General features: G+C 39.3%; 1 protein-coding gene across 1 annotated transcript in view; it reads right to left on the bottom strand.

Annotated features, from left to right (window-relative positions):
- Nucleotides 1-13655, bottom strand: part of Iqch (IQ motif containing H) — a 184022-nt gene that overhangs the window by 621 nt on the left and 169746 nt on the right. The window contains exons 20-21 of the mRNA XM_027414782.2: nucleotides 7642-7703; nucleotides 3303-3411 (exon numbers count right to left, since the gene is read on the bottom strand). Of these exons, the coding sequence (XP_027270583.1) occupies nucleotides 3303-3411; nucleotides 7642-7703 (171 nt within the window). The remainder of the gene's footprint in view (nucleotides 1-3302; nucleotides 3412-7641; nucleotides 7704-13655) is intronic.

The following is a 13655-nucleotide window of genomic DNA, read 5'->3' on the forward strand; positions in this document are numbered from 1 at the left end:
TGGCTACACAGAAAAACCCTATCTTGACAAACAAAACACAAAAAAGAGCTAAAACTCAAAAATTTTATATCCTAGAATTTTTATGTTTTTTAAGTCTAACGATGAAAACATTAGGTTTATATTTTGTACATCCTTAGTTTTTTTAAATTTCATTTTTCTAGTCAACTTAGTGTACCAATAAAAAGCATTCATCTATGATAGGTCAGATAAAACAACTTGAGAAGTAGCAACCTAAGACACTTTAAAAAGAGGGCTAGCAGGCTGCCATGATAGGTCAGAAAAAAACAATTTGTGAAGTAGCAGTCTAAGATACTTTAAAAGTAGGGCTAGTAGGCTGAAAGACTATTTTCGTTGTTTTCTGGGATCAAAGCTGATGGCTTCCTATTTTCCTTTATGTATATTAAGGAATTGTCTACCTACTATGCGGAACATCTCTTTATAGTATAGAATCTAGTAGGCAAACATACTGTGTGATTTCATAGCATCTTCGTCATCCTAAACAGTGACCTTCTACCCATTAGTCCTTGTTCTCCCTTTCTTCCCTTTTTTCCCAACCGCTTACTCATCTGGCAACTTACTCATCCCCTGGCAACCACTTACTCATCTCCTGTCTATGGGTTGGCTTGCTTTGCTTACTTCATATAATGGAATCATACAGCAATTATCTTTTTATGACTGGTTTATTTCACTTAACACAATGTTTTCAACATTCGTCCATGTTGTAGTACACACTGTCAACACATCACTTCTTTTATGGCTGAACAATATTCCATAGTATTCCATTATGTGAATATTATCCATTTCCTAAAATGGAATTCACTATTTTCTCACTGACATACATTTGGGTTGTTTATACTTTTTAGTTATTATGAAGCATTCTTCAATGAACCTTAATGTACAAATATATGTTTTTGATAATTTGGTATACATATCTAAGAATAGAATTACTGGGTCATATGGTAATTTTATATTTAATTTAATAAGTTATTATCAAACTTTTACAACAATATGTGAAGGTTCCAGTTCCCATTTTCCTCAAATCCTTGGCAAATGTTTATTTCTTTTCTTTCTGATTATAGCCATTTTAGCTAGATATGATCTTGATTTGTATTTCATTAATGACTTAATGATGTTTAACATTCATAGATTGGCCATTTGTATATCTACTTTGAAGACATATCTATTCAAATTCTTTGCTTACATTTTAACTGAGTTATTTGCATTTCTATTGTTGTGTTATAAGAATATTTTTATATACCCTGATACTATAGCTTTCTCAAATATATACTTTGCAAATGTTTTACCACATTCTATGTCTCATTTGATAAAGCCCAAATAATTTGTTTTTACTTTGATCACTTTTGCTTTATGCATCACAGCCTTATACCTAACACAAACTTATATCTGTGTTTTCTCCTAAGCATCCAGTAGTTTTAACTGTTATATTGTGGCTGTTGATCCATCTTATTTTGAAAAGGTACTTTGGAGAAGTCCAACCTTAAAATTTGTAAGTCTTGTTTGTTCCAACACATTGTATTTAAAAACACTATTTTTTCTTCCACTGAATTGTTTTAGTACCCTTTTAGAAATAATGAAATATGGGTTTGTTTCTGTTTTCCCCATTTCAACCTATTATACATACTTTAGCTCACAACTTTGGAGACTGAAAGTTCAAGATTGGGTACCAATACAGCCTCTGACCCCTTAGCTACATCACATCATAGCAGATGGCACCATAATGGGAATTCTACTCAATAGGAAGAGATCTCATGGTGAGTCAAGAAGCCCAGAAAGTGGGGAGAAGCCAATCTTGTTCTCTTGCAAGGACTAAATAGTATTCTATATAGAGAATTGCATCTGTCTCATCCAAATGGGATTTCCTCCAATGAATTCCCGACAAACTCCATCTCTTAAAAATTCCACCACCTCTCATATCCTATCACTGGGAAACTGAAGATCAAGCTTCCACCACAGGAACCACTGGGACACACGCTCAAACTGTATCCAAACCACTGCAGATCCCTTGATAACTGAGTAGTGATATAAAGTGAGCCTTAGGTGGAGAGACACACATTCTTGGGCCTTGCTACCCCAAACCAAAGATTCTGATTTTGTTAATTTGGGTAGAGCCCAGTAATCTGTTCCTAGGAAGAATCAAGAGTCTAGCATGAACTCTGGTAATGAAACACAAATTACTTTTCAAAATTACTGACTCTAAAGTACAAGTTGATGTTGACTATTACTTTATTTCTTAAAAGAGAGAGAGAGAGAGAGAGAGAGAGAGAGAGAGAGAGAGAGAGATACTAGTGATCTGCAGCTAGAAAGGGCGGATTTGTCCTTAGACTTTAGGATTGCAGCACAAAAAATTCAGATTTAGTCTAATTTGTTCACTTCAGATAATTTTTACTTTATTTTTGTCAAATCATCTCAGTCTTGATGGGCAAAAACCAATGGTCAGTCTCTTAGATCTCAAATCATTTGAAGGCTGAAACATTGTTATTAAAGGTGTTAAATCCTAACTTGAGTAAAAAAGGAAAAAGGCTAATATTTTATATGAAGCTTGAGCTTTCTATTTAAGAGAAAAATGACATGTGATTTCCATTTGAGTTCTTAGAGTTACATGATCCATTCAGATACTGCTAAGGTCTATGCTAGGAGTCAGATTAAAAACTTGCTTATCAGGACCATATCAGCAGCTCTTGTCAGCAGCTGTCTCCTGCATTCTAGAGTGTGGAGACTCTGGATCTTTAGAGGCCATATGGAGGTTTTAAAAGGTAAGTGGTGAAGGTCACCTCACTTTGGAGAAATGGAATGAGTAGATGACCCACATAGGTACTCAGATTTTTTTCTTCTGCTTCTCAACAAACACTGTTCTTCTTGGGTCTCAGTGCTTATCTGGCTCTAGAAACTAGGCCCTGCAAGAACCACTAGCCAGACAACGCATTATGTGAAGTACAGATAGGTACATCATAAATTAGTTACAGTCTTGATTTTGGTTCCATTGTGACGTTTCAGCTTCACCTCCAACATCAGAGAGCTCTGTTGTCTTTATGAGCCTGACTTTCAAAATGGCAGCAAGTTAAAGCAAGTCTACTATATTTCAAAGGAAAAGTTTCAAACTATTAAATTTAACTAACGCGTTCAATGGGAACCTTACAAAATTGACCCTGCTCATTGTAAAATGTGTACTGCTTACAAGAACTAAAAAAAAGATGGTTTAGCACTTGTTTACAATACAGCATGAGGTATTTTCAGCCCTTGTATAGAAATTAACCAGGATCGTTAGTTAATTAACACCTCACCTTAAAATTGGTCTCGCCTTGCATATTAGGTGCTGATATTTCTTGATGGATGATGAAGAGATTTCGAGCAAAGGTCATGAGGACCCCCTGGAGATCCACACCGATTGTTCTGTTAATGATATCCAAACAAATGAGTTTACCAGCGATTCTCCTCACATGCTTAAAAACAATCGCCCTCTCATTTGTACGGCTGGTGATGGAATTTAATGAGTATTTTCAATCTCACAAGGTGGCAATCTTCAGGGAGATATGAAAGATGAGACTCCATTTTAACTTGTCAACAGAAAGGATTTGTGTAATAAATATTTTTTATTAATCAACTTAGCAGAATATAGCAATAGGTTCAGTCATTTCTTGTAAAAGGCTACTACTAAACTAGGACAGCAGTGCTGATTTTGAAAAGAATCATTGCAAAGTGTCATTCATATCTAACAATTTTCATATCTGTTGAGACATTTGCATCTCTGGTTTCTAGAGGCTTGTCTGAGTTTTATTTTCTATTTCATATGAACAAGTAATTTCTGCTACTTATGAATAACTCATGTTCAAAGACACGTCTCCAATCATGAACAGCTACTGTTACTCTATACCATTATACCATGGCCAGAGAACAGGTCAAATGAGTAGATTATTGTTTCATTAGAGAAAATCAAGAGAACTTTGTAGCCATTTTTTTAAAACCATATCAAAGGAAAAAGCAAAAAAGGTTGGTGGTGTATGGGTTGGTGTTATTATTTTAGATAGGAACACATTATGTAGTCCTGGCTGGACTAGAACTCACAGAGATCTGCTTGCCATGTGCTAGGTTTAAAGGCATGTGCCATGATGTCTGGCATGAGTGGATTAATTTTTAGTAAGTATTCTTAAGAGAGATAACACTTAAGTCAAGTGAGATGTCCCTTAAGTCAACTGCAAGGATGAAGACAAAACTGGGACGGCTTCCACAGTCACCTCTTGAAAACAAGCCCAGAAATCAAAGCTTCCTAGTTTCTAAAAATGGAGTTCATTTTTTTGTTTGTTTGTTGTTTTTTTTTGTTTTTTTGTTTTTTTTGTTTTTGCCTTGCCACTGGCTAACTTTGTGGCAAGTCTCTAAGCCTTCATTTCCTTTTTCTACAACAAATGACTTGAACTAAATTAGTGATTCTGAGCTTTTTGAGTTCCATTTCCCAAATCCAAGGACAAGCCCACCCCTTCTATGGACAACCATTAGTATCTCTTCGTTTAAAAAAATAAAAAGGTGGTGGTAGTGGTGTGTGCCTTTAATTCCAGCACTTCGGAGGCAGAGACAGGTGGCTCTCTGTGAGTTCCAGGATGGCCTGGTCATGTTATAAAGTGACTTCTAGGACAGTCAGGGCTACAAACAAGCAAACAAAAAAGAAAATAAATAATAGTAAAAATCAACTCCAGGCTGAGTAATTTTGAAAAGTAATTTGTGTTTTATTATCAGAGTTAAGTGTTAGACCCTGGTTTTTTAGAGCAACAGGTTCCAGGGATCGACCAAGATGGACAAAATGAAGATCTGGGTTTGGGTGTCTGAGAATGTCTGTCTTCACTAAGATCCTTGGGCATTTTTCATGTATATATTAAAAATAGAGATCCATGGCCGGGTGTTGGTGGCCATGACTTTAATCCCAGCACTCGGGAGGCAGAGGCAGGCGGATCTCTGTGAGTTTGAGGCCAGCCTAGTTTACAGAGCGAGTGCCAGGATAGGCTCCAAAGCTACACAGAGAAACCCTGTCTCAAAAAACAAAAACAAACAAACAAAAAGAGATCCACTTAAAATTTTGTATGTATATGTGTGCATGTGTAGATTTGTGTGTGTGCAAATGGTTTGATGCCTTCTCTATTAATTCATTTTAAGAATTTTCTTCATATTTTCCTCCGTTGGAATTTCTCCAATTCTGTATCTTTCAGAAATAGCCCAGAATAAATGGAGTTGTGGTAAAAATTATCCCAGAAAAGTCATACTACAGATGTCTGATCTGTAGGGACTTCCCCTCTTGAACTGCCTCCCATTTTTTTCCTAAAGGGGTGATTGGCTGGTGTACCACACCTGGCATGACATGATTTCAGTAAAGCCAAACATGCTGAGCCATCTCCTGAAAGTACTAGAGAAAATTAAGGAGCACCTTTTCTTTTTCTGTGTAAATTGTATAAAATGAGACCATCTCCTGGACACTGCCTCCTAAATAACCTATTTTCCACTGCCTATGTTCCTAGCTTAGTACAGTTCTTTTGTGTAGCTGTTATTCTACCCCTTCATTCAGCTAGATACCAGTGAGAATTGCAAGGACATCTGGAATCTTCTCTAATATTCAGAAAAAAGTGAATCAGCAAGTCTATACAAACATAAACAATGATGTACCCTAACTCACAAAAATCTGATGATTGTTACATAACTGGGTTTCCTCAGTAAAGCTGCTACTTATTGTAACTTTAGCGAATGAAAGTGTAGGATCAGGATCACTGGATAGATGACCTGCTCTGGGACCCAGACAAGTCACATCTCTTCTCTAAGTGTGTTTCCTACCTATAATATGAGTGTGGCTTAATCACCAGGGTCCTACCCTGCTCTAACATTCTTTAGCTCATGAGGGATGAGAAAATGAAGATGCATACAACACAGTAGAAAAGGCAGTAAGTAGACTCTGAAGTCCATTTCAATGCTACCCTTTCTGTAGACTGTGTGAGTAGCAATGACTTCCTAAGAAGTAAACTGATAGGACCATTTCTGCTGCTGAAGCTGGGACACAGGTCAAAACATTCCTGCCTGAACTTTCAGGTGAAGGTGTAGGGACAGCTGGGTGAATGCCACTTAACTACCAGTCTGATTATTTTTTTCTGTGGGCATAAGTATCAAATCTACCTTGTTGATAGGTTATCTTGATGATTGGGAGCTTGTTCGTGGAAGTCCCTTATGGCTCTTAAATTCTGTAATGGATTTTCTCTTGCCTGGTACTTCTAAGCCTAGTGACCCACCGCATAAGTCTTCCTGTGGCCCATATGCTAGGAGCTTTGCCTATGCTCCATTAATTCTTTCCCCATGTCACTCTGTCAGTTTTGGGACACAAATCCTGCTCCTGTCCCTGGGCCCTGCCACTTGCTGACAAGCTTTCTTTATGTCAGTCCCCTACTGATCTGCATCTCCCAAAGTGGCCTCATTTTTAAGATCTTATAGTTAGGTTCCCCCTTCATGACTTTCAGGTTGTCTGTATACTCTTTGTGATTGAAATTTTGCTAATGGTATGGGCTTGTTGCCTCAGATGACCTGCTCCTATCCACCTGAATTCTAGTGGATTTGGCTTCCCTACCTGCCCCCCCCCCAACCTCATCCCATGTGCATGTGGGTTTATTTAGTTGCAGCCCTAGGGCAACTTGTCCTTAGTAGTTCACCTTTTATGCCAGCTGGTGGACAGTAAGAGTTCATATATCTGTGTTCTGATTTCTAGTTCTTGTAATTAACAAATGTATTTGCCCGAGTTCCTGGGCTTTAAAATGTACTTGGAGCTTGCATCTTTCCCATCTAATTAGACTCCTACTCTGGAAAATACTTTTTTTTTATTAGCTTGCCAACATCAAATCCGATTGGCTACATTGTTTGCCTAGTCACAGTAGTTGCCTTGTTGTTTTTGCCCTGCCACTGCCCTAGCACCACAGTAGCACATCTGTAGAGTATAGACATCTAGGTTAGGAGATCAGAGCAAGGAGGGAGCTGAAGGATAGGATATCACTGGGAAGCAGAAGGAGCTCCTTTCTTACTCCCTGTTATTCTGGATGCAAATACCTGGATAGATGAAATGAATGCATGTTTGTGTAGATGTTACAGACAGCGGGCTCATTTCTGGTATCATGGCACTAGATTAAACTGTAGCCACATTCTATCTCCAGAGGGGAAGAAACAGCACTTCTGTGAATGAAAAAGCATCAGTGGAGGTGAGTGGCTCTAACATCAGGACTCTGCTCAGAATCCACATTCCCTGAGGAGACCAAACTGGCTCCAGCCCTACTTTGGAAGAACATCTGCCCAGGTCACCAGAGCACTTTTCTAAGCATTCCAGAATGACAACTAGCTTTTCACAATTGGATCATCTGAGCTGGCTCCCTATCAATAATATGTGAGCCTTGTATGTGTATGAGATTATTTAAGCATAGACTCCTACCTGATAATTGGGATACTATATTTATAAGGAACCTGACATCAACATCTACAGGTACTTTGCGAAGCACTAGAGGATCTAAATAAAACAAAATAAATCAGCATGCTGATTAAAACTCAAGAGAAGCACCAATCTTGCTGGTGTTAAATATTTTTTAGCTTATTATTACATATCATACTTACAACATGCCCAACTTGAATCTCTTCAGAGGTTCATATAATATAAAAACAGTTCCTTGTCTGTCCTATAAGGTTTCCGTGAGAAGAAAACAAACAGCATATTTACATAGGAAGCAAAGACAATATAGCCTACCACGGGCAATAAGACTGACCAGAACTGAAATCTAGAGCTACCGTCAAGTACCATTTAAGGGAGTTGCCTCCAGAAGGCATTTAAGGGAGGCAGTAATGCTGAAGGGTGGTGCTTTTATTTAGTATGCTCCTTACAACACCTACATCAGAATTATCTATTGCACCTGTTAAGATGATCTTCATGGGCACCATCCACAGACATATACCCACACATATACCTGTATCTGCATTTACATACATGAACATGTGCATACATACACACAAAAGAATTTTAATTTCAATGGAAAAAAAATCACATATAGTATAACACACCCTACTATCTTATGGCATAGATTTTGTAAGACATTTTATATTTCTGTAAGTGATGGCTTGAAATACTGTCTTTGCTGACTTGAAGGACAATGGTCCCCTTAGGCTCATATATTTGAATGCTTGGTTCCCAGCTGGTGGGGCTGTTTTGGGAAGGATTGGATGTATGGCCTTGTTGGAGGAGGTGTGTTACTGGGGATGGGATTTGAGGTTTTAAAAGCCCCATGTCAGGCCAAGACACTTTCCCTCCCTTTCTTCCTCCCTCCATCCCTCCCTTTCTCTCCTTTCCCTGCTCTCTCTCTCTCTCTGCCTCCTGCATATGGATCAGATAAGCTCTCAGCTACTACTTCCAGCACTATGCCTGCCCACAGTCATGCTCCCCACCACAATGGTCATGGACTCACCCTCTCAAACTGTAAGCAAGCCTCCAATTAAATGTTATAAGTGTTGCCTTGGTTATGGGTTGTCTTATAGCAATAGAACAGTAAGTAAGACAGAATTTGGTACCAGGGAGTGGTGTATTGCTGTGACAGGCCTGATCAGGTAGGTTGTTGGAAGAATATGGACTTTGGATTAGGTTGAATTGTATAAATAGGGATTAACAACCATCTTAATAGGAATTTGGAGGACAGTAGTGGTGAGAACTGTGGAGGCACAGCTTAAGAGGTTTTGGAACAACATTAGTAATTGGGGTAGAAACCATTCTTTAGAACGTGGCTTTTGTTCCCCAACCCTTGTCCAGAAAAATCTGCAGAGGCTAAATTGAAGAGTTTTGGGCTAAACCATTGTCACAAGAGATTTCAAGACATTCTAATATTGACTGTGTCGTGTATATCTTATGCAGATATACAATGAAAAAGAGCAAGCAGGGTAAAAAGAAATACAAACTGGAAAGTTTAAGGGGAAAAAGAACACCAGGAAATTTAATGTTAGAACCTTGGTTTGTGCTGTAAGAAATGAGAAGAAATGAAGTAAAGGGAGTGGTGCCCTCAGGGCAAGACCTCACCCAGATAAGCTTCCAACTTACAAAAAGGAATGCCTAAGGAATCCTCTCCTAAAGCAAAAGAAATTTTATTCAACAAAGGAAAGCATCAACAGATCAAATTTTATGCCAGTGTAATTCAAGGAAGGGGCCAGGTTCCACCTCAAGCAAGCATTTAACAATGGTTCTGGTTTTAGAGTCAAGAAGGATATAGGAGTACAGGGGTTGTGAAATCTTCCTCCAGGTTAAGGGAAGCCACTGAGGCAAAGTGTTGTGGAAGGGGAGTCTGCATGGAGGTCCTAGTGGCCATCCCATGAGACTGTGAAAGTGAAGCTAGGATTGTTAGACCCTCAGAAAGCTGAGGCTTCCAGAATCTTAGCCCAGGACGGCGGCCACCCCAAACACAGAATGGAGGCGAAAGCTTGATGCAAACTGCATGAGGCTTTATTGTAATTTAACGAGCTAACCCCATGTTAGCTCGGGTCTTTCACCCACCCGCCATGGCGGACGGCTAGAAAAGACGGCTCCTTGGGTCTCCCAAAAGATCTTATAGGGCAGCGTAAGGGGAGTGTCTAGGGGTACGCACAGGCTCACGATTGGTGTGCCTCCAGGCTTGGAGGGCTTGCCCTGTGTTGATTGGTCAACTGGTTGTTATGGCCCATAGGCCCTCCCAGGGTGGTTGCTATGCTCTCTACGTCATTGTCGTGCGCTTGTCCGTAAAGCACACCCAGGGTCGTAAAGCATAGCGCCACCAGCTAACTTCCGATTGGCTCCTTGTCACGAGACAGGCATCTGACTTTCTAGTGACTAACTTCTGATGGGTTCCTTGTCACGAGACAGGCATCTAACCTCTACGTGACCAAGGTAGGTTTATGGCAAGCACATGTTCGGCAGTTATGGCTGCCAAAAGGAAGCTGGTTCCTTCAGGATTGGGTTGGAGACTCCAAAATATTGAAGATGACAGAGCCACGAGGCGTCTGTTGAGGAGAACTGCAAACTTGGAGTAGAATAAGCCCAGGAGAGAGAAATTTGTTTCAACAAAGCTGGAATGTGTGGGAGATCCAGAGAGCCATCTAATTCCTTTGACATTCAACATAGAAGTACAAGATTTGGAGTTTGCCCTGCTGGGTTTCAGTCTTGCTTTGGTCCAGTATTTCCTCCCTATGCCCCCTTTCTTTTCTTTTGGAATGATAATGCATATTTTGTGTCATTGTATGTTGTAAGTATGTAATTTGCTTTTTGATTTTTATAAGGGGATAGTTTGATTTTATAAGAGTACTGTTATGTTTTTTGAAGAAAATGAGGAAAAGAGGCAGATGATGAGACTTATTGACTAGTTTATTATATGGGCCCGGCAGAGTAAGGAGACTGAGAAGAGGAACGGGTAATGGCCGACCGCCATGGCCGGTCACCATAGAGAGGAAGAGAGAGCATGTAGGTAGGAGAAGAGAGAGCAAAGCATAAGCAGAGAGAGAGTAGAGAGTAGAGAGTAAAGAGTAAAGAGAGCGAGCAGCAGGGAAGTTGGAACTTTTAAAGGGAAGACTGCACATGTGCACTGAGGTTCCATGCATGTCTAGAGTCCTCACACATGGCAGGTGATGTGGTGATGATGTAGCACTTTTCCTGTGCGCCCTGACTGTTGTCAGGGGGTGGGGTCTGTCTCTTAAAGAGGTAGAGCTGATCAGCATTAAAGCCTGAGTCTTTCAAGCACCTTGAGTCTCAGAAGGGACTTTGGACTTTTAAATAGTCTTAAGACTGTTATAGACTTTGGGGGTTTTGGAAGTTGGACTGAATTCATTTTGTATTATGATATGGTTGCAAGTTTAAAGAGTGGAATGTAATGGTTTGAATGAGATTGCCTTCCATAGGCTTACATGTTTGAATGCTTGGTTCCAGTTGGTGGAATTGTTTTGGGAAGGATTAGTAGGTATGGCTAGTTGGAGGAGATATGTCACAGGGGTGAGCTTTGAGGTTTTAAAAGCCCACACCAGGTCCTCCCTCTCTTCCCTTCTCTTCTCTTCTTCTCCCCTCCCCTTCCTCCCCTTCTCTTTGTAACTCCTGTTTGTGGATCAAGTATAAGCTCTCAGCTACTGCTTTCACCACCATGTCTGCTTGCCCACTGCCATGCTCCCCACCATGATGATCATGAACTCATCCTCTGAAACTGTAAGCAATCACCAATTAAATGCTTTCTTCTGTAAGTTACCTTGGTCATGGCATCTCTTTACAGAGAGTCAAATTAGTCTAAATTAAAGCTTAGTTTTGTAAAACTTGAACATTTACAAGTTTAGTGCAGAACTCGAGAGGTAGATCTCTCAGTGGTTAGGAGTGCATACTGCTCTTGCAGAAAACCTTGATTCTGCTACTGGCGCTCACATTAGGAAGCTCACAACTGTCTATAACTCCAGTTCCAGGGGATCCAATGGCCATCCTCCAGCCTGTGAGGGCACCTACACCAGGAATAACACCCCCCACACACAAACACACAAGAACATACCCACACACAGACAAATTACTGCACTGATGGGTACATGCCCAAACATACACAGATACACATACACTAGAAGTAAATCTAGGGACCCATCTTAACTCTTGCCCATCAACCCTCACAGCCTTCTTTTCTAGCCCATCCCTATTCCTTTCTGTCATCCACCAGCCTGTCACAGAAGCACTCTCTTCCAAGGACTCCACAGCTACCACATTTTTCTAGGATCCAGAAATGGCAGCAACAACTAAAGAATGGAATACCCGCCCAGCAACAAGACCAGATATAGACATCAAGAAATAACTCCAGATGCAAACATAAACATCATAACTCCAGATGCAAAGATCCCAGTGCAAAACCACAAACATGAACAGCCAAGACAAAAGCCTTCTCCAGAAGTCTTTGACACTATTACAATAGACCTGAGAAATGCAATATTGCTGAAGCACAAGACAAGGACTTCAAGATAGCAATTATGAATATACTCAAGGGCCTCAAAGAGGATGTGAATAAATTCCCCAGTGAATTTCACCCCAGTGAAGTGGGTGAAAACGCAAAGAGTTGAATGACATAAGGAAAGTAAAACAGAGAAATAGAATCATTAAAGAAAACTCAAACTGAAATAAAACTAGAAATGAAAATTATAGGATATCAACATCAGGGATAAGCCTCACCAACAGATTACAAGACATAGAAGAAAGAATCCAAGGTAGTGAAGGCAAGGTAAAATAAATGGATAGCTCTGACAAAAAAATGTTAAACCTAAAAAAATAATCCAGACACAAAACATCCAGGAAATCTGGGACACTATGAAAGAACCAAATCTATGAATAATGATGACAGAGGAGGTAGAAGAAACCCAATTCAAAGGCATGGAAAGTATTTTTAACAGTATCAAAGAAGATTTCCCTAGTATAAAGAAAGGATTGCCTGTCAAGGTAAAAGAAGTATTCAGAACACCAAAATAACAGGACCACAAAAGAAATTCCCCACAATACATAATTATCAAAACACTAAATGTACAGAACAAAGAAAGAATATTAAAAGCTTCAAGGAAAAAAGATTAAATAACATATAAAGGCAGGCCCATTAGATTTCTCAATGCATACTCTGACAACCAGAATGCCTGTACAGACATTCTACAAATGAGACCACAGATGCCATCCCACACTACTATTCCCTGCAAAACTCAATCACACAATGGAGAAAGAAAAGCATTCAACAATAAAACCAAATTTTAGAGTTTTTATCTACCAATCCAGCTCTACAGAAGGCACTAGGAGGAAACCTTCAGTTTGAAGAGGTTAATCACACCCAAGAAGATACAAGAAATAAATATAATTCAGAACAGTAATCCAAAAGAAAGAGGGAAAACAAAATAACAGTGATGAATAAAAACTACTCACTAAGAACTCTCAATGTCAATGGCCTCAGTTCCCCCAATTAAAAAAAAACACAGAGTAACATATTGGATTAGAAAAAAAATGATCTTTCTGCTGCATCCAAACAATATACCTCACCATCAAGGATAGACATTATATCAGGATAAAAGGATGGAAAAGGGTATTACAAGCAACAGACCCAAGAAGCAAGCAGCTGTAGCCATTTTAATATATGACAAAAATGGGCTTCAAACCAAAACTAACCAAAAAAGATAGGAAATGATACTACATACTCATAAATACTACATACTCCTCAAAGGAAAAGTCCACCAAGAGGATATTCTAAACATTTATGCACCAAACACAGGAGCACCCAAGTTCATAAAAGAAACACTACTATAACTGAAACCACATACTAACCCTCACACAGTGATAGTGGTGACTTCAATAACTCACCCAACAATAGACAGGTCACTCAGATAAAAACTAAAAAAATGCTGGAGCTCAATAACATCATAAATCAAATAGGCCCAGCAAACATATTCAGATATTTCTATCCACTAACAAAAAAATATACTTTTTTCTAGGCTGTTCCTGGAACTTTCTCCAAAATTGATCACATTCTTGCACACAAAGCAAGTCTCAAGAGATAAAAGAAAATTGAAGTAACACCACCCCATCTGATCACCATGGATTAAAGTGGATAACAGAAACAAAAGAAAGTATA

The sequence above is a fragment of the Cricetulus griseus genome, chromosome 4 (assembly GCF_003668045.3).
Source record: "Cricetulus griseus strain 17A/GY chromosome 4, alternate assembly CriGri-PICRH-1.0, whole genome shotgun sequence".
NCBI lineage: Eukaryota > Metazoa > Chordata > Mammalia > Rodentia > Cricetidae > Cricetulus > Cricetulus griseus.